The sequence below is a fragment of the Mesoplodon bidens genome (genome assembly GCF_964165515.1).
Source record: "Mesoplodon bidens genome assembly, chromosome: 11".
In the NCBI taxonomy this organism is placed as follows: Eukaryota; Metazoa; Chordata; class Mammalia; order Artiodactyla; family Ziphiidae; genus Mesoplodon; species Mesoplodon bidens.
This window is the reverse complement of record NC_138167.1, coordinates 95,493,458-95,515,984: the sequence shown is the minus strand read 5'-3', so window position 1 is coordinate 95,515,984 and position 22,527 is coordinate 95,493,458. Positions and strand designations below refer to the sequence as shown.

The 22,527-nt window shown below is 35.8% G+C and overlaps 2 protein-coding genes across 8 annotated transcripts in view; both read right to left on the bottom strand.

Annotated features, from left to right (window-relative positions):
* LIN7A (lin-7 homolog A, crumbs cell polarity complex component) overlaps positions 1 to 22,527 on the bottom strand; it is a 245,147-nt gene that overhangs the window by 38,963 nt on the left and 183,657 nt on the right. For 6 of the 7 annotated variants that reach the window (XM_081249927.1, XM_081249932.1, XM_081249928.1 and 3 more), the window contains 2 exons: positions 5,149 to 5,220; positions 2,658 to 2,867 (listed from right to left, as the gene is read on the bottom strand). In XM_081249927.1, coding sequence (XP_081106053.1) covers positions 2,658 to 2,867; positions 5,149 to 5,220 — 282 coding nt within the window. Of the gene's footprint in view, positions 1 to 2,657; positions 2,868 to 4,996; positions 5,074 to 5,148; positions 5,221 to 22,527 lie in introns of all 7 variants that reach the window. The other variant, XM_081249933.1, reaches the window with a different exon arrangement.
* LOC308624986 (lupus La protein homolog) lies at positions 6,336 to 7,845 on the bottom strand. Its single transcript, XM_081248814.1, has one exon. It carries the CDS (start codon positions 7,777 to 7,779, stop codon positions 6,793 to 6,795), a length of 987 nt encoding a protein of 328 aa, XP_081104940.1. The 5' UTR covers positions 7,780 to 7,845; the 3' UTR covers positions 6,336 to 6,792.

The window sequence follows — 22,527 nt, the reverse complement described above, 5'->3', positions numbered from 1 at the left end:
AAAAGACTTGTGGATTCAGTGTTAGGAGCCCAGGGTTGTTGCCTTGGATTAACTACTTTGTGTGACTATTGGAAACCCACTGGGTCATGAAATTTCTCATTTACAGAAGGAAAACTACCTTTTGATGAATATCTGATAAATATTAGTACTGTTAAAATGTATATAACTTACTTATAACTACTTTAAAATAGGTAGTTTATAGTGTATAGTTTGATTATATAGATGTACAAAGTTTTAAACTCCAAACTTAGAAGCTTAAAGCAGTCTAGGTGGTCAGCAAACATTATAGAGTGTTACCAAGGCAACATTCTAGAGGTTGGTCACTACAAAAGCATTTGTTATACCCAACTTGATGCTTTGTTTTATTAGCAACGTATGTCAGAAATGGATTCCCACTGGCACAATTAGTGACTTATTAACTAGCATTATAAATGGAACTTAATCAACAAAATTAAAGGTTTTAAATATAAGTGGAATACTAAAGATTTTGGAGACGTCTCCCACCTTTGCATGACCAGGTTACAAAACTCTTAAGGAGGCCCACAGCCTGTACCAAAGGATCAGTGGCCTAAGTTGAACACTAAAGCTTCTTATTTCCAACTGTCAGTCTAGTAGAATTTCTGGTTGTTTGATGCTGAATATAAAGATAACAAAATCATGGCTCTGGAACGTTGTTTCATCTGCCTCAAGTAAACCTTTTTTTCAAGGTGATGATTGGAACATCTGAATGGGCAGAGAGAACTAGGATGTCATCAAACTTACGGAAGAGGTTGTATGAGACTATTAATGCCTATTTGCTAGTAAATGTTTGCTAAAATATGCCTATATGTGTAGCAGAATTTGCTTTTAAACTTATAACTGGCGATAGCAATATCATAGGGGGACTGCTAACCCTTTTCAACATTCTGCAGTAACCACACGTACCTATCAAATTATCACAGGATAGCTCTCAACAGACATTTTGCCTCATTTTAATTTTTATCAGAGCCCTTCAAATTAGTCACTACTCCCCTTACTCAGATTAGAAAATTCAGGTTTAGGGGCTATTAATCCATAAAAATATAGATAATGAGTGGTAGAGCCTGATGTGTCTGATTCCACTGCTCCAATTCCTCCCGCAGACTCCCAGATAAAGTCACATGGTCATTGAAAGGAATGGATGAGTGGTTATGAAATGGCAGTAGCTGGGTTCCCTGCAAATGTATGGGTTAAACAAAGGCTCTTTAGCCCTTTTGACAGATAGCTTAAAGTCAACTCATATTAAATTGATTTGATATATATTTACTGTTCCTTTATATATGTATACACTTGCTATTAATATAGTTTTGGTTCTTTTTTTGTACTTCTCATGTTTTAAAATCTATACTCTCTTTTGATCTACCCAATATATTCAGAGAAATTGTAATTTCATACACTGAGGCACAGATTACTCTGTGACATAACTGCATGACCTAGCTCTAGAGCCCCCTCCTAGCAAGCTTGACTATGAAACATGCTTTGAAAAGTCATAGTTATCTAAAGGTCAATAAAAAGCTCATCTCAAAGCATTGTTGCATAGAAAAAAGTAAATGAAATGGTAATTTTAGAATTGGAATGCTTAAGGGAAATAAAATATTCATGGACTGATGATTTTGATGTACATCAGAGATCAGTGGAGTTGAATGAATGATTTTGGGTCCTATAAAACTACTAATCAGGCTAAAAAAAAAACAATGCAATATATAAATAGAAGAATTTACTCCATAGTTACCAACAAAATATCACATTCCAAATTCATTTATTTTGGATATTATGTCCTTAGCAGATATCAATATGGCCACAAATAACCCAAATCTAATTTATTTTTTAAAATCTTAAGTTCTTAGAAGACAGATCCTAGGTGAACAGAAAAGTAAGCTTTGATATGTTCCTATCTATACTTCTGAAATTTATGCTTTTAGGTTAATTAGTTTTTATTTAAGTAGAAGTTATGGGGAAAAATTATTCATTTCACATGAAGCCATTTCATTAACAACTCGTTATTACATGTGGAGGTAACGGCATCCAAAGAATATGAGGTTATGAAAAAAATGTATGTTCTTAGTTTTAACTTCATGTGAAAAGTAAAATAAATATGATGAATAGATAATATAATCAAACATTTCCAGGAAAGAGGCTGATATATTTTTGTTATACTATAGCTGTATACCTGGCTTACAGAATTATCTGTGCATTAGCCTTTTCCATGTGTTATTATTACACATATTAAAATTATTCTTCCTCTTTAATGAAAATGAAAAATATATAGAGAAGTTTTAGCTTTATTTTTTAAATGTGTATATTTGCTTATAATAACTGAATAAAAGTAACTTGAAATTATGTTCTTTTAAATATTAATTCAATTATAGTATTATATGGGGGAAATTCTACTAGTTGGGATAATATCTTGGGATGATTTTCCCACTAGGTCCTACTTATCATCCCTGAACAAGACAAAATGAGACACCAAAACTATAAAATTACTGCTTTTGTAGTCTTAATATCCATCAATGCTGAGGAAGCTGTTTGGACACAAAATTAAGATTTGTTCTAGGATTTCAACATTGACTTTAGTAACAGCAGGGGAAAAACAAGAATGTGCTTAGAGAGAAAAACCTCTGATTATGTTATGAACATACCACTCCATTCACTGATAGTAGCTGGTCTCCTCGCTTGAGGCCTCCGTGTCTTTCGGCCACCCCTCCAGGAATGATGCGAGAGATATAAATGGGGGAATTTTGCTCCTTTCCTCCCATCACATTAAAACCAAGGCCTTCATCCGTTTTTGGCAGCTCGACTACCCGAGGGTGGGAGTGGCCTTCACTAGCTGCAAAAGCTGCAACTGTTGCCTGAAAGAAAAGATGGTCATTTGGTGATAAAAACGAGGGAAATAAGGCTCATCACATGATTTGCAGTGTGTAGATCAGGCAACTCCTCCTATTTTATAGCATTCTCCTGTGAAAGAAAGAACACGAAAGGGAGGGGGCTTTCTTCATTTAGATGTCCTTTATAATTCCTTTCTTTGGTAAAGCTCAGCCCAACTATTGATATTTCCACCTTTCTAGACCTTACCCATTATGATAAAAATTTCCCTTCCTCATAAAAATCTTTCCCACTAACCTTGGTTAGATGCAAATCTTCCTATTCTTGGACTCCAAATAGCTTTGGTACACATAATACCTACATATGGTACATAAACTATAATTACTGTATATATTGTGTATATGTTGACCATGGGCACCCGAATGGCCGAGATCGTGGCTTCCACTTCTTTGTATGACACACGGTCTAACTTGGTGTTTGCACATAAATGTATTCGATACATTGAGGAGCACTTATATGTATATATACTGGTGAATACATCTAGAATTTTGCTATTGCCAAACCACTGGCTTAGAAAATTTAGTTTCTTTTTCTTTTTTAATTGAAAATGCCTAAAAGAAAAAAAGCTAAAAGAAAATAATAGATTCAAACATATTATAATTATTTCATATCAATATTCCATATTATTATGAGAGGTCCTCTTATCTGGCACAGGTTTTTTCCCCTATATTTTACATTACTATTTCAACTACTGCTGTAACGTAGGCAAAATGAGCAGTCCGTGGTTTTATACCTAGATGTACAAAATATCATTTAATATGGATATAACTTTCTTTTAAAATTCATATATATTAATTTAAAAAATAAGTTGAAGGAAACAACTTACCATTAGTTTTCACCCCCCTCCCCTCCATGGAGAAGATTTAAATAGTTTCTATCAAGAAAAGATTCTTCTGCCTGCTTCTTATTTTCCACCTCTGGTAAACTGCCTTAACCACAGTTGGTTAGATACCTACTATAAAGTGATGTACTCAACACTGTGAAAATATTGATTCCCAACGACTGTACATTCTTTTCCACACACAGCATTATCACATCAATTTAGCATTATGCTACTGTCTGCATTTAGTGAAAGATAGTGAATGATATGGAAATAATGGCTTGTTTTTAGCTACATGCATTTGCTCATGCAAACCTTGCTGTCATGCATAGATTTTAATGGCTGACATGGATGCAATGCAGACAGCCCAGAAACAACCAGAAAATATTGTGCTATTGCAACATTATGCTGCTATCCTGCTGTTCTACATGAATAAGAAATGAGAATGGTAAAACACTACATAATTCACTTTCCCCTTAATTAAACCATGTAGGGATCATTTTTCTGTGTGTGTTCTACTTCAGTACAAGCAAAGCATGATGTAATGATAATAATACCCTCTTTTTGCCTGGGTTAAAAAAATCAAAAAACAAAAAAAATCACAAATCTATAGTGTTCAGTTACAGAATGAAAACTGAAAAATCAGGAGAGAAACCAGAGGTGATGTAACACAAAAGAATTAAATGGAAAATTCTGACTATTTTCAGCAGTTCTTATACATATTAGAAAGAGAAAAGCTTTTAAAAAGCAAATGTGTATCTATTATAACATTTCTGTACTTGTAAAGTAAGAACCGCATTAGTGATTTTAGTTTAAAACTATTATTTCCTATGGTCTGTTTTCCAGATAATTTCATGATCCTACTGCTGTAACATTTTCATTTGGAAGGTCTCTGCAATCTCTGGATTTGAGTTTTTCAAGAGCAGATGTGGTCACTACCAAAACAGGTAACAGACCTTCCCTTTAGGTCAACGTCATATTCATTCAGCTACTCTGCTGAGTACATGGAAGAATCCTGCATCAGTGGGTATCAGGTGAGTTCTTGTCATGTCTAGCTTGAGTCAAACTTTTAGACTTGTACAAATCTTCATGCGTTGAATAGGGAACAGGTTCTTTTGGATCAGAGGAATGTGTCAGAAAACCAAAAGTATTTCATACAGTGAACCAGCAGATTTGCTTGTGCCAAATGAACATTCAGTGAGTTTAATGAAATCATTCTCCTTTCTTAAGCTACAGAAGCAGCAGAAACGTTCAATTTTCCATTAGGATTTTTACCTGGGAAGTAGTACTGGTTCTAGACTCTGGGCTGCCACTGATGTCTAAATTCTCTTACAGTGTACACACGAGAATACCTGAAACACACACGCGCACAGTCAATTACTAGATCACTGGGGTTAAGTATATTTTTAAAGTTACTCAAGTCTTACCTTTGCTGTGGCCCTGGCACGGAATTCGGGACAGCCATTAACAGTTATCGTTTCATGCATATATTGATACACCTAAAATGTTCACATAAAAAAGAATGTGTAAGGACATTAAGAATATCAATTCTTTCATTGCAGATAGGACAATAAGTTTTCATTGTAAGACACAAGTTTCCTATCACAAAGTGAAATAGGTTTGAATCAATTATCCTGATGATTTGGACCAAAAATCCCTCCCATTTTTTTGGGGGGGGGCGCAGGCGGTGGTTAGGGCAGAGAAGAGAGGGCAATCACTTTTTTTTTTTTTTTTTTTTTTGCGGTACGTGGGCCTCTCACTGTCGTGGCCTCTCCCGTTGCGGAGCACAGGCTCCGGACACACAGGCTCCACGGCCATGGCTCACGGGCCCAGCTGCTCCGCGGCATGTGGGATCCTCCCGGCCCGGGGCACGAACCCGTGTCCCCTGCATCGGCAGGTGGACTCCCAACCACTGAGCCACCAGGGAAGCCTGGGCAATCACTTTTATTCACTTTTTAATTTGGCTATCCATGTTTATCAAGTAAAACTTTTATATTTGGTTTTATAAAAACCGTTGTTGGTAAAAATTTTTACCATTATTTATAGTTCTATCTCTCAAATGTGTAATAAAAATAATGTATATAGTTATTTCCTGAATCTAGGTAACACTTTAAAAATAGTTTTCTAAGTTAATATTCCACAGAACTGGGATTACAATATCTTTTCCTTGCATGTTGGAAGGTATGCAAGTTGGAATGTGTTACTGATACACATTCATAATTCATAACTATAGAGATTCAGGAGCAAAGACTAGTAAAGTAAGAGATTCTAGGAATTAGTAATACAGAACAACATATCAACTATGGGTTCATGTTAACATTTAGATGAAATAGAAAAAAAGGGGGGTAAAATCTGGACCCAGAATGATGTCATAGAAAGCATACAGGTTTTGCTGACTAACGGACCTACGTTTGAGCCTCATAATACAATTGGGGAACTATGAGGTCTTGGTTGAACTACTTTACCACTTTGACACTCTTTTTGCCCATCTGAAAGATGGGTAAAGAATATTTATTTAGTATGGTTGTTTCTTTTTTTTATGCAGTATACATTTTATTACTTTGTGCTAACACATTCTCATATTACAAAGGCAATTTAGTGGAAGAATGTTTCTTTTGATATTTGAATAATCTGAAAGAACACAAACAGAATTATACATAAAAACATACTCATTTGGATAAAAATAACAACAACAAAAAAAGACAAGTTAAACAACAAAAAAATTGTCCTTTCTTACAGGTAGACATTGAAGTGGACCTAATTCGGTTTTCTTTTTAAAAGCCTCCAAAGACAAAAGCAGCTTAAAATCTAATTAAAATGAATAAAAAATGTTTACTAAATTACTGGTCTTTGGCACCATTTTCTGTTTTCTGTTGTTTTGATGAAGGTTCTTCTTTGCCTGTTTCTTCTCTTGCTCTTTTTACTGGCCTAGATGCACCATTTTCATCATGTTCACCATCACTATCAAATTTAGTTTTCTTGCCCTGAAACTGTACTTTTCCTTTAGCAGACCCAATCTGGGCAGCTTTATTTCCCTTTCCTTTTCCTTTAAATCTGCAACCTTTTGACTTCTATTTGTTTAGGGATTCTTGTTGATCTTCTATTATTTTTTTCAATGCTTCTTTTTCCACATCTCCTTCTAGAACTTCCCAGGTGACCTCTTTGTTCCTTAATTGTAGGTTACCATTATTTGCATCTTTTGCTTTATCCAGTGCTTCCGTAGCTTTTACTTTAAACAGAATTATTCCCTCTTTGGCTCCTCTGACAAAGTCTACCCATTTTATTTCACCATGATTTGAGAAAAGGATATGCAAATCTTCTCTACACATCTGATCATCTAAGTCCCCCGAGAATTTCAGCAAGCAGCCAATCTTTTCTTCTAGAGATTTCATTTCAGCATTTTCTGCTAACTTTTGTTTTTCTTCTTGCTCATGTTTAGCTCGTAATTTAGCTTCTATTTTATTTTGCTTTCTTTCTTCATTTTTCTCTGCAAAGTAATCGTCCTTGAAAAGTATTAGCAGGTCTGTGTCTTTGTACTTCTGGCCAGGGGTCTCAACAAACTTCTTAGCAGATTCAATGGTATCAAATACAGCAAATATTGATCCCTTAAATACTTTGTGCAATGTTCTTCTCATCTGAATATTTAGTACCTGACCTTTATCTTCCAACCATTCTTTTACGTCATCAAGGGCTGCATCAATTGGGAAGCCTTTAATATAAACAGATCTGTTTTTTACATCATTTTTATACTCATCAGTCACTTCAGGGAGGGGTTTGCTTGGAGATCTTCTAATTTTAGTTTGATCTTCACTTATTTCCATGAGTTCTGCCTTTGATTTGCTCAATGCTTCTACTATTACATTAAAGTCTGTTGTTAGACGGTTTAACCTATTAAATTTTATCATTATCTCCAAAGGTACCCAGCCTTCAGCCAGGTGGATCTGTTCCTTTAAAAATTTGTCACGTGGCAAACTGAAGTCACCAAAATAATACTCGATTTGATGACAGATTTTGGCCTCCAGAGCAGCCATTTTTTCATTATCACCATTTTCTGCCATTCTGGCTATCTTTAAGTTCCTGGTCCCACAGAGACGCACCACAGGGTCACTAACAGTGACCGCAACATCTCCCCTCCCCAGCACCGCCTGCTTGCCCAATGCACCTCAAGAAGATGGGGGTTGTCCCAGCCAGTATGGTTGTTTTTATTTGAAAGAATACTTTCAAAACGCCATCCACAGCAGGTACTCCTTAGACAGCAGATATTATTACTAATTATGATTCTAGACACAACTATACAAATTGTTGAAACATAACAGAAAAACTGTTTTTCCTTTAAACTACCAGGGATGGGGTTCAGAAATCAGTAGTAAAATAAATTGCTCAATTTTAAATAAACTGAAGTATAGAGGATGAATTTTAAAGGATAGTTTGAAGAAGATATTTTGAAAAAATAACACGATTAAATATGCTTGATTATATGCTCATTTTGAAGATTTAAATAATAAATTTGTAAATATCTATTGCATAAGGCACAGGGGTAGAAGTCCATTTGGTATTATGCTGGAGTATTTTTCAGGAGTGACCCATTAGCTACATCAGTAAAAGATGAAATAAGAAAATTTTAATTGAAGATTTTTTCCTTTCTATTGATCTTATTTTATATGCTTAAGTCAAAAATTATTAAGGTGAATTCAAACTTTGATTAATTCATCCATTCAACAACCATTCATTGAATGTCTGGGACTGATTTCCCAACATTTTTTATTGGCACATTTCTCAAATATATTTGGTTGAATCTCCACTAATGCTGATGCATCTTTCCCAGGTAGCATATTTAGGAGGAGAAAGACAAAGTGGTCTGGAGTAGAAAGGTAGGAGCACTACTCAGGATCCACCTTTTATCCTTATGTTTCCACTAAATAACTGGGGTATTCAGTTTCTGTGGGAAATCTGAACAGGAAGAGAGCAAGTGTCCAGAAGAGCATTTTGTGGAACTGGGACCTGTTAATGAAAATTCTTTAGGTTACCAAAATAATGGCTAAACATGTTTCCATGTTATTTCCTTGAAAGTGTATCGTTTTGTTTCACAGAAATGGCCCTTCCACAAATAAATGCCACTTACTTGCTCTTACAGCCCATTTAAGAGGAGGATTTTCTCCAGCCTGTTTGCCTGTTTCTCTTGTTAGTAAACTCTCTCAAATCTGACCCGTTTGCTCCATCCTAACTTATATATTATCTGTTGCTCGAAGCACGGCATTAGTGTCTTAATTGGGTCTCTCTACCACCAAAACACTATAGACTTTAGTTATCAACATCAAGTACCTACCTGACCATACTGCTGCTGTGCTCTTGGCTGTCTGCTGCCCTTACAGTAAAGGATGCAAAGTCAAATTCTTACAAAAGTCAAGCTAGTGCAAATAATGCAGAGCACAGCCTCCTCTTTAGTCTTGTTTTCCTACATCCTTTTCTCCTCCCTGACCATAACCCAAACATATCATACCCTCTTAGTTGCCCAGGCTTTTGCACATGCTGTATGTTCTGTTTGGAATGCCCTTCCATCAGGAAGACTCTTATTTATCTAAGTTTAACACAATCATTAAAGGCTTAATTCAAATATTGTCTTCTCTGTTAAACATTCTCTGCCTTCCCCAAGCAGAGTAAATTTCTCCCTCCTTGGCTCCTGGCCAACTGAGTTTGTCTGGAGTCATTGTGGTCATCTTTTCCGGAGGAGTGACATGTTTGTTTGCATTCAAGGATGTTTATGAGGACAATCATGTAGAAAATAATTGGGGGAGGAGGAATGGTTGTCATCAATTGATTAAAACAAAAACTACTTTTTTTTAACCAAGGAGGTGAAAGGCCTGTACACTGAAAACTAATAAGACATCGATGAAAGAAATTGAAGAAGACACAAATAAATGAAAAGATATTCTGTACTCATGGACTGGAAGAATTAATATTGTTAAAATGACCATGTCACCTAGAACAATCTACAAGATTCAATGCAATTCTTAACAAAATTCCAATGGCATATTTCACAGAAATAGAACACAATCCTAAAATTTATATGGAACCACAAAAGACCTTGAATAGGCAAAGCAATCTTGAAAAAGGAGGACAAAGCTGGAGGCATCACACTCCTTGTTTTCCAACTATATTACAAAGCTGTAGTAACCAAAACCATATGATATTGGTATAAAAACAGACACATAGATCAATGGGACAGAATGGAGAGCCCAAAAATAAACCCATACATGTACGGTCAATTAACTTATGACAAAGGAAGCAAGAATACACAATAGGGAAAGGACAGTCTCTCCAATAAATGGTGTTGACAAAACTGGACAGCCACATGCAAAAGAACTAAACTAAACTATTATCTTGGACCTTACACAAAAATTAATTCAAAATGGATTAAACACTTGAATGTTAGACCTGAAACCATAAAACTCCTAGAAGAAAACATAGGTGGTAGATCCTTGATATCAATCTTAAAGATTATTTTTTGGATCTGACTCTAAAAGCAAAGACAACAAAAGCAAAAATAAACAAATGGGTCTACATCAAATTAAAAAGCTTCTACACAGCAAGGGAAATCATCAACAAAATGAAAAAGCGATCTACTCAATGGGAGAATACATTTGCAAATCATATATCTGATAAAAGGTTAATATCCAAAATATATGAAAAACTCATCCAACAGCAAAAACAAAAACGAAACAATCCAATATAAAAATGGGCAGAGGATCTGAATATTTTTCCAGAGAAGACATACAGATGGCCAAAAGGCACATGAAAATATGCTCAACGTCACTAACCATCAGGGGATGCAAATCAAAACCATAATAAGATATCACCTCATACCTGTCAGAATGGCTATTACCAAAAAGACAAGAAATAAGTGTTGGAGAGGATGTGGAGAAAAGGAAACCCTCATGTACTGTTGGTGCCATTGTAAATTAGTGCACCACTATGGAAAGCATTATGGAGGTTCCTCAAAAAATTAAAAATAGAACTACCACATGATCCAGTAATTTCACTTCTGGGTATTTATCCAAAGAAAATGAAAACACTAATTTGAAAAGATATATGCACACCCATGTTCACTGCAGCATTATTTAGGGGAGCCAAGGTGTGGAAACAACCTAAGTGGACATCAGTAGATAAACAGATAAAGAAGATATGGTATATACATGCAATGATATACTAGTCAGCCAAAAAAAAAAGAGTAAAATCTTGTTACTCATAACAATGTAGATGGATCTAGGCATTATGCTAAGTGAAATAAGTTAGACAGAGAAAGATAAATACCACATGATCTCACTAATATGTGGAATCTAAAAAACCAAAACAAACAAACAAATAAAACCAAGCTCATAGATACAGAAAACGGATTGGTGGTTGCCAGAGAGGGGAGTTGGGAGTGGGCAAAAAGGTACAAACTTCAGTTACAAAATAAGTCATGGGAATACAGTGGACAGCATGGTGACTGCAGTTAATAATACTGTATTGCATGTTTGAAAGTTACTAAGAGAGTAAGTCATAAAAGTTCTCATCACAAGGAAAAAAAACTGTAACTATTCATGGTTATGGATTTAAACTAGACTTACTGTAGTGATTATTTCACAAGGTATACAAATATTAAATTGCTATGTCATACATCTGAAACTAATATATGTCAATTATACTTCAATAAAAAATAAAAATGAGGAAAACTGAAGCACAAAAGAAAAACTAATTTTGTAAGAGCCTGAGATAAAGCAAATACAAATTAAGAATAATTATCCTTAACACCCCAATTTGAACTGTGAATTTAAAAACGTGCTATGCAAGAAGTAGTACTATATACAGATAATTGCACAGGCTCTGGAGATGGCTTGGAAACCCTGGGTCACTTATTAATTGTATGATTTTTGTCAGTTCATTTCTCTGGAGCTCAATTTTTGCATTTGAAAAATGTGCTTAAAGCATCAATTAACTTCTAGGTCTGTTGTGAAGATTCAATAAGATAAGAACAGTTTGTAGGATGTAGTAAGTGCATAAAAAATTAGTTATTATCATTACTATTATCATTATTATTTAATGTTTCCCAATGTATTTGACCCTGGGATCTTTGAGGAAGAATCCTCTAGGACTAGGAGTCTATGAACACTTTTAGAAAGAACTGATCAAAGGCTGTAGTTCTCAACTAGGGGAATTTTGCCCCCACCTCCAGGAAACACTGGGCAACGTCTGGAGACATTTTGGGTCGTCACAAATGGGGAGAGGGATGGTGCTGCTGGCATCCAGCAGTCGACATGCCCAGTAGCCGGGATGCTGCTAAACATCCTACAATGCTCAAGGCAGCTCCCCACACTAATGAATTATCTGCCAAAATGTCAATGATGCTGAGATTGTGAAACCCTGAACTAATGAATCAAGCTATATATTTTCTTTTGATGTGTAATAATTAGTGAGCTATAAAACAACACTTGTATAGCACTGAGTGACGGGTCTCGTAAGTGTTCAGTAAATAATTTTTGGAGTCAAATATCATGATTCTGGTGCACATTTAACAAGGACTTACTGTAGGCCAAGAGTAGTGCTAAGCATTTTATATTTATGAGTTCATTTAATTCTCACAACTTGTGATTCAGGCATTCTACACACAAGAAAACAGCCATGGAGATGGTAACAAAACCACAACGGCACAGCTAGTTAGTGGCCAGTTTGGTACAGAAATGGATATCTAGTTGCCTCCCAAATGTTTCCTCTTTTAACCACATCTTATATTGAGACAACATCGGAACACTACTTTTTTTTTTTTTTTTTTTGCGGTACGCGGGCCTCTCACTGTTGTGGCCTCTCCCGTTGCGGAGCACAGGCTCTGGACACGCAGGCCCAGCGGCCATGGCTCACGGGCCCAGCCGCTCCGCGGCATGTGGGATCTTCCCAGATCGGGTCACGAACCCGTGTCCCCTGCATCGGCAGGCGGACTCTCAACCACTGCGCTACCAGGGAAGCCCCCGGACCACTACTATTTTGGCAGCATGTGTTGAAACAGATGTGCAGATGTCACAAGTACTTATATTTTGCATAAACGTTTCTGGGTTTTATACAGTGTCTACCACTATACAAGTGGTGGCTGCCAATCAACAATACGATTCTGAAACCAACAAATGCACCACTCCAAATGAAAGTGAAATAGCATTTTAATCCTCTTTTCTGGTTATAACATACTAAGATTAAGTGAAATAAATCCAGTATTATTGTCAGTCTTTTTTCCTATAAAATACAATAGATTCTGATAGCTGGTTTTTAAAAGTGAGCTAAAAAGGTCATGGTCTAGTTATAGAGTCAAGTCAAAACTTGGAGATATTAATTCTACTTCCATTAGTTATGTCATCTTAGGAACGTTTCTTAGCTTTTTACTTCCTAAGGGGCAAAACCTATCCCTGCCTATCTTACTTTTCAAGGACAATTGTAAAAGTATAAAATTTTGAAGAAAGGTGTTATGGAAAGCTAAAGTATTTCCCAGATACCCTGAGAAAGTTTCTGAAGGGAAAACAGAAAATGGTTGTATGAGCTTCTTCAAGGGACAGTGCATGGGGCTTATGGTTCTCTGAATCTTTTGGGTCCCCAAATGTCTGGCAACCTTTAGCTACAGCATTTCTAAGCACATCCTATTGGATATTATGGGTTTAATTCCTAGTGAAAGTCAAATAATTTATAAAAACTCTTGTATAGAGTTTTAGTTTACATCTTAGTCAATAATATCCTAACCTTGAATAAATCCCACAAATTCAATAGCATTTTGTATATTTAGAACCTATTCTAAGCTATTGAAAATTTACAAATACAGATCAATTCAATAAAGGCAGTGGAAATGTGGTGAGTTGGTTCAGAAAGATTCATTTATTCATTCATTCAACTAATATTTACTTACAAGCTATTCTAGTCAGTAGGTTAGGCACCTGGGCCAAAATATGAAAAAAAAATATTGGCTGTTTCTAAAACTTTGAATTAGTATTAATGTTCATTATAGAAGGAATGTTTTAAAATATTTTAAGTGAGTAGTTTAAATTTTACTTTTTTTAATATTAAAAAGCAGATAGCCTACCTTTTCTGGATGGAAAGTTTGTCACTGGGAGAATATCAAGTACAAATGTCATAAAAGCTTCCCTTGTGGACCAAATTTACAACAGAATTCCCAGTTAGAGTTAAAACACACAGCTAAAATTCAAGTGCAAGAGGATTCTTGCTTCTTAGCTCTCATTTATTATAGACTATGTAGACAATATCACAATATAAACTTTACACTGAATCATTCTTCTTGATCTTGAAAACGCTGATTGGTACAGAGATGTAGGAAAGGGATGACAAATCTATATCATCAGTTTCTTGCCCTTTGCTCCTTTTCTATGTGACTGTAAGGGACCTACTATCTGTGCATCTTAGTTTTCTACTATGTAAAATGCTATCTTCAAGAGTCAGCCAGGGATTCCCTGGTGGCGCAGTGGTTGAGAGTCTGCCTGCCGGTGCAGGGGACGCGGGTTTGTGCCCCGGTCCGGGAAGATCCCACATGCCATGGAGTGGCTGGGAGCGGCTGGGAGCGGCTGGGCCCGTGGGCCATGGCCGCTGGGCCTGCGCGTCCGGAGCCTGTGCTCCGCAGCGTCACGGCAGTGAGAGGCCCGCGTACCGCAAAAAAAAAAAAAAAAAAGAGTCAGCCAAACAAGACAAAGTATGTGGCTTCATGAACCATAACCTGTTATTCTTATACTTTTATTATAATAGCTGCTATATTTCTATTATTACTATTATATGCGTGTCTAAGATTTGGTTGGAATGATACCTTTAGAATTTAGCTGCTTGGTGAGAAGTGTGGAAAAAACTTTGAGTTCAAAACTAGATTCTGATTGTTCTGTCTTCCGCTCTTGCAGATAGCTGTGTTGACTCTTTTATTTTGATGTTATTTAAAGTTGCTGCGTGAGGCAAACACTACTTAGGCTCACCTTACCGCACCCCCATTTTCCACTCCCTCCTCCCAGCACTGCCTGGCCACATGACCCAGTTCTGTCCAGCGAGAATTCAACTGGAAGTAGATGAGAGGCTTCTGTGAAAGTGTTGCTGTTTTGGTATAAACACCGTCTGTTTCCCCACCTCTATTTCTCATCCTGATTGTGGATATTATCAGCTGTAGTAGCAACCTGTAACTGCAAGAGAAAGGCCAGGGAAACATACAGACATCAGCTCTGATCACATGGAGCTCCTGAATCCCTGTGAGCAGCTGCCTACTCTCAACTAACTGTAATGAAGAAAAACAGTCTATTTGTTTCAGCCACTGAAGGTGGATTTTCTGTTACTTTCAGCCAAGAGAATTCCTCATTGCTACATTACTCAAGTAAATGTTATACAGAACTATGCTATATTTAGAGCCTGTTTTCTTCTAGCCTCTTCCAATTCCAAAAGTTATAATTTTTTCATTAGAAATCAAAGCAAATTTGTTAATATGAGGATTTAGAAACTAAGAGAGGATAGACTAAAGTCACAGTAAAAAAAAGATGGAGAAGCTAACTCTTGGGAAAACACTGTTAGGAATATGAAAAGACAAGCTGACTAAGAGGAAATGTTTGCAAAACACATAGCTCATGATGGCCTCCTATCCAGAATATAGAAAGAGTTTTCAAAAGTCAATAACAAGAAAACAACCCAATTAAAAATTGGGTAAAGTATCTGAACAGGCATGTCATCAAGAAAGGTGTACGGGTGGCAAATATGAAAAGATAATCAACATCATTAGTTGCTGGGAAATTAAAATTAAAATCATAATTAGACACATGTACACACTTATTAGAATGTCTAGATTTTTTAAAATCCTGACAATACCTAGTATGTGATAGAATGTTGAACAACTAGAACTCTTGTGGGAATAGAAAATGGCACATCCACTTGAGAAAACAAATTAATAGTCTTCCACAGATTTAAACCTAAACTTGTAAGATTCACTTAACTACATTTAGCTATTTATCCAAGATAAATAAAAAATGTATATTCATACAAAAATTAGATGCAAGCACACTTTATTCATAATCACCACAAACTGGAAAAAACTCAATTGTCTTCAACTGTGAATGAATATCAAATGGAAGCACATCCATACTATGGAATACTGCTAGGCAATAAAAAGGAACAAACTACTCATACATGCAACAATGTGGATGAATTTCAAATGCATGTTGCTAAGTGAAAGAAGCCAGACTCTATAGATTTCATTTATAGGATACTCAGGAAAAGGCAAAATAATAAGGACAGAAAACAGATCAAAGGTTGTCAGAAGCTGGGGGTGGGATGAATTGACTACCAGGTATGAGAAAATCTGCAGGGTGTTGGAACTGTTCTAATATCTTGATAAAGGTTATGGTTAACATGATTGTATGGGATTACGAAAACCCTGAAACTGTACACTGAAAAGGGGAAATATTACTCGATGGCAATTATACTTCAATAAACCTGACTTTTAAAAAAGCAGAAAATATTTCTTAAGAGATGAAAATATTCAGAAACTTAATTGTTATTTTGGAAACCTAAAATAAAGACTTTAAAACACAAAAACCTACAGATATTTAAGAAAGTATTTAATATAATAAAAAGATAACATTAGCCCCCATTCCTCAAAGTTTATCAGTGTGGAAATCAACATATACTTTAATGGATGGTAATATCTCTTTCAAAGTGTCTTATTATAGATGGGCTAGCTACTAAAATGTCAATAGAATTATAATCAAGATTAAATAAACTTCTCTATATCAGTGACTGGAAAAAAGAAATAAAATTTTCAGCAACATTGTGAAAAATGAAAATGGCATTAAACCAAGTTACCTCAAGAGGGAAAATAGTAGACATATGATCAGATTAGAGAAAATGAATGAGAAAGTCTAAATGAGAAAATTACATGGTCCAAATCCTACCACATTATAATGTTCATTAAAGCTTCTTATATGTAGGTTTTTATTAAAAAGCAAGCAAGAATGTACTTTTTTAATAAGAAAAAAAGCAATGTAAGTATTAAGACTGGTATTTATATCTATAGCTATCTATAATTTTTTTAATGGATTTTTTGATTTTCAGATTTGGAAACTGAGATAAGAGTTGAATAAAGTTATCTGATGTGGACTCTGATTTTAAAATACTTAAATTTTTCATAACACTAAAAGTGAAGACTGAGCCCCCTCATGTCCTTATATAATTAGAGGCCACCTGGGTAGTTGGACAACATTCACAATATTAAGCCACAGTGTATTTATAATAAAAACTCGGCAGTTTTTCTGAAAGCAAATTTTAGGCCAAGGGAGGTACCTAAAATAAATATGTGGCTCTAAATTTAATTGCATTTGGTGGAGTCCATGCATGCAGAAATCGAGTGCCCTGATGTGAATGTGCATACTGTACTCGATGTGACTAGAATAAAATAGAAATAGAGATTTCGTCACCGAACACATGGTCTACTTATTTTAGGAGGCTTTGTAGAAATAGTTCCAGACCAATTGAAAACTGGCCCATCTATTAAGGAAGAGATAGTCAAAAAATATCTAATTTTTGCCTTGAATTTTTCTTCCATATTGGAAAAATGGCAGCTATAATTAAATGTTATACATTTAAATCTATAGCAATCCATGTATCTATATTGTCCCCATACGCTTTTCTAACTGTAGAAATGTTCCATTTAAAATCACAGTGTTAGAATCCCTATAAACCACAAAATTTAGGGTATAAAATTTAATGTCTAGAACCAACCATTTTTTGAAAAGAAAAGAAAATGGTACACACTGGTTACAATTCATGTCTACTACAGTAAGACCATCAAGAGTCAAATCAATCCTGTGAAAATCCAAGAATAAAATATCTTGAATAATGTCTTTTTCTACATCTCTCTTTGACCATCAACTTTGATGAAAACACGCCACCCACTGGCCAAGAAAAACATTGACAGGTATAGAGAAACAAAGGATAATACATCTCTATTAGGTTGAAATGATTTAAAAAGAGAGTTCAGACACTTCCCTGGTGGTGCAGTGGTTAAGAATCTGCCTGCCAATGCAGGGGACATGGATTCGAGCCCTGGTCTGGGAAGATCCCACATGCTGTGGAGCAACTAAGCCCGTGTGCCACAACTACTGAAGCCCACACACCTTGAGCCCATGAGCCACAACTACTGAGCCCACGTGCCACAACTACTGAAGCCCGCGTGCCTAGAGCCCGTGCTCCACAACAAGAGAAGCCACCGCAATGAGAAGCCCGTGCACCACAACAAAGAGTAGCCCCTGCTCACTGCAACTAGAGAAAGCCCGTGCACAGCAACAAAGACCCAACACAGCCCAAAATAAATAAATTTATAAAAAAATAAAAATAATTTTAGAAAAGAGAGTTCAGTCATTAAAACAGACGTTTGACGCTATTACTGGTAAAATCAATATGTCGACTGACATTCTTGCCAGAAATGGTGGCATTACCTACAATTAAAAACAAAAACAAAAATCACTGAATTTGAAGACTAAAAAATATGTGACATTTGGGGTAACTAAACATTTCTGACCCCTCTCTTTCAAGTGTGGGCCTCTGTACACCCGCTTCCTTATTGCCTCAATATCCCCAGAGAAGGAAGACCTATCTGCTCACATGATTGGTCAGCACCCAAGAACCGTATTAAGCCATGGTTTTACCAGGGTTACTGACAGTGTCTCTAAAAGGGTTAGGAGCCAGGAGACCCATCTTCTACTCTTTCTGCACCCATGTCACAAGAATTCAGGTAGGAGTTGCCTGCTTGGAGGAGATGTAGCTGTTGCTCTCGTTTTCTATTCTATAATACCTTCTTAAGCCAAACCTGACATCTCAGATTCAGACTGGAGAAAAAGGGGGATTCATTTAGATGTAAGGGCCCAAACTTCATTCTCCAATCTATATTTTACCAGAAAGAGCCGTATTAGAGAGGATTTGGGTGCTTTCCATGCTAATAACAAAGTGGTCGTTTGTTTCCTATTTGGTTATGGGCCTTTCACGTTGCTTCCTTGGCTGGTAACTCCTTGAGGAGAAGGACAGGAGAGGATTTGAGTACTCCTGGACCATTGGCTATGATACCATCTTAACAGCACTGAAATCTCAAGTCTACCTCTCACAGTCCACATGTGAGACTCCATAACTCAGATTTTCTGCTGCAATGTGATACATGCCATTTGTGATCTACTTTAAAGGACATTAAGTAGACTACAGCAGTAGAAAAGCTGAATTGAAATGGTCCATAATTTGTGACCTAACTCGTGTGTTAAAGTGAATTTATGAAAAAGGTATTACTAGACTGAAGGAAAATATAGCCTCAAATTGCAAGTGATCACCAATGCTTAGATACAGATGAAGATAAGGAACATTTTGGACAAATTGATGCCTTTCAATATCTACTCATCTTCCTAGCCAAGTTATAAAGGGACAGGAACTTTTTTTAAAATGCTGTTATAGGTTACTTCTAATGAGAAGGGCACACTAGGAAAGTTCTCCAGCACTCTGCTTCCCAAATGATGTGGCAGGGATGAGAGGACCCCTCAAGGAGGATAACCTGGGATCACTTCCCAAAGAGGATTAAATGCCCTTTCATGCCTGACAGTAAATGGATGGCACATCCTTTCTTTTTCTTCTTTTTTTAGTTCTATAGGAACTCAGTAGGGGGGCATCAGGACTGTTGGTATATTACATATCACAGTCTTCAGAATCTCCATCAATTTTTAAATTTCCAAAAGGTAGTTATATCATTTGTTGTAAGTGAATTAAAATGATTCTGCCATATACTTACATTTTCCAAAGGGAACAGAAAATACTCTGTTCAATTTTATAGTTTTACAACTAATTATAATTATTCTGTTATATAAAAGCAGAAGCATTAGTTGTGAAACTATAAAACTGAAGAATAACTATAATTTTTAAAACTATGCCATTAACCATTAATTTCTCTACTTTTTTGTTTGTTTGTTTGTTTTTGCAGTACGCGGGCCTCTCACTGTTGTGGCCTCTCCCGTTGCGGAGCACAGGCTCCGGACATGCAGGCTCAGCGGCCGTGGCTCACGGGCCCAGCCACTCTGTGGCATGTGGGATCCTCCCGGACCGGGGCACGAACCCGCGTCCCCCGCATCGGCAGGCGGACTCTCAACCACTGCGCCACCAGGGAAGCCCATCTCTACTTATTTTTATAATTGGTTTATATTTCCTAGTGGGTTCTTAACACACATAACTTTCATAAGGTAGTACAAATACTTTGTACAAATTATTTAATAACTGCAAGGAAAAAATAAGATCACAAATAATGGATGATTTCCACAGGGTCCACGTGGCAGGTGGCCAAACCACCAGGGAGAAATCTCTTTCCTTATGGTTGTCTAAAAAAGAATTCCCTTAAGGCGGCTGTTCCTGTCCTGTAGTTGTTACACAACAAGAGTCCCCTGTGACAGGAAACACCTGAGCAAAATTTTGGAAAGGTGTCATTTCCAATTAGTATAGCACCATTCAAAGGGACTGGATTATCTCTATTTGCTTACTTTGGGTAAAATTCAAACAAGGTTTGGGGCTTAAAATCTGTCTCTTTTTTTCTGATTGGATTAAGACAATGTGAAATCTCATGAAGGATTCCAAAGTCCTAGGATATTGGCTCAGCAGGGTTGAAATTTACCAGCGTACTTAAAAGTTTGCAAGAGTTGTAAAATCAATTTCTACTTCTTAAAATAGGTATTTATCAGGAAAATGAACTAATCATTTTGGATAATTAGGAGTATATTGTCAGTGTCCTATGAGTCATATCAGCTAATCAAATGAATAGTAAAGAAAAACTTTAACTCAGTAAAAATCAACCTGATTATTCAGTTGATTGAAATAAATTTATTACAGGTAGTAATAAAGTTGCCAGAGGTAACAGTAAAAATACAGGATGCACAGTTAGATTGGAGTTTCAGATAAACGATGAATAAGTGTTTAGTTAAATTATGTTCTGTGCAATATTTAGGACATCATAAATGGATCATGGTTGAAAAGGAAACTATTATAGTTTGGCAAGCAAGAGATGCTGGATATAATTCAGAGTAGAATGGTGAATATGATTAAGGAGTAAACTGAACAGAATTTGGTGTTGGAAGCCTCTGGGCGAGAAAAGATGGAAAGGGGTCTGGTTTGCTGGCATGGGCAGGGATGCAGGATAATGAGTTTGAGTCATTGTGTGATCTCCAAGAGATGTTCAGTAGACAGCTAGATATGTAGGACCGAATATTAGAAGAAGTATATGGGCTGTAAGATATAATTTGTGAGTTATCTATTTATCTAGTTGGCAAATGAAGTCCTTTGTGTATATGTTATCCTTTGGGATAAAATTTAGAGTGAGAAGGTGTGAGAGTCTTGAGGGGTTCCAACATCTATTTATGTAATTTATAAGCTGAGCCTTAGTCTTATATTTAACCTATAGAGCCAAGGCAACTATCTGAATTTAAATAACTCATATATAGGCCTTTTCAAATAAAATATATTCAGGAGAGAGGGAATACAAAGAAATAAATTTTTAAAAAGCGATTTGACAGTAAAAGTAATCGATATATACTATAGAAAATTGGTGCAACTGTACAAGCAAGAAATTAGAATCATTTATAATTCCATACCAGGATATAACCACTGTTAACATTTTGGGGGATTTATTTCTAGTCTGCTTTATTTACTGATTTTAAGAAATCAATATCAAATCAGTCATTACATACCTTTTATAATCTGGTTTTTCACTTAAAATACTGGGAATATTTTTGCCATGTATTAGTCTTCTACATTATTTTAATGGTGCCATCATATTTAATCTTATAAATGTGCCAAATGTATTTATGAAAAAATGACTGAAAAATGAAAGGCACTCCATGTATAGATCTTATCATCTGTCCAAAAGACAGAGTTTATCAATTACCCTTTTTACTATAGCTTATATACTTCATACTTGGTTATTCCTACCTCTTCTTGCTTCTGTTCAGATAGACTCAAGAAAATACAGGCCCATTTACTGGTAACTAGAAGTCTGATAAAAAATGAAAGGGATGGGATCGATAGAAAAGAGAAACAGACTATTGATAATTATTTCCTGATCAACTTTGGGATATTCACTGCCAAATTCATATTAGACTTGTCCTGATTTTCTTTAACTCCTGAGCATGAAAGTATACACTATATAATTTAACTCAGTATTTTACCAATTAGATCAGAGCCAGATCATTAAAACACAAAAATGAATTGTATCTATAAGCATTACTCATCAGAATCCTAGTGGCACAGACATGTAAAGTAGTGGGTCCTCTGGATTTTTATAAGAAAATGTGAATTAGAAAAAATCCTATTGTAGATAGACATGATTTTTAAACCATAGAATTTCACTCCTAATGCAAAAAAAAAAATAGAATCAGATTGTGTGACTTATTTCATAATCTACTAATTATTTTTGTTTTGCTTTGCTTTTCTTCTTTCTATTTTGATTACTTGAAAGTTAAATGAAGTTAAAACTGAGTTATGGACAGTTCAATAAGAAGGGAAGATATTAACAAATTATAATTCTCATAATTCCCTGTCTGGTTTTCTGCCAATTTATGTGGTACACAGAAATAAAGATCTTTTATACTTACTACAGGAAGCAATGCTTGCTATAGATAAATTTTTCTATAACAATTAAATAGTGAAAATTACTAACAGATTATTTCTGAAATTAAGTCAGTACCAAAAAAGATTGTTTAATAAATGAAGCTTCAGAGTGGAAGAGGTTGCAGATA

Excerpts from the sequence above, each read along its gene's own strand:
- LOC308624986 (XM_081248814.1), bottom strand. The coding sequence starts at position 7,779 with ATGGCAGAAAATGGTGATAATGAAAAAATGGCTGCTCTGGAGGCCAAA.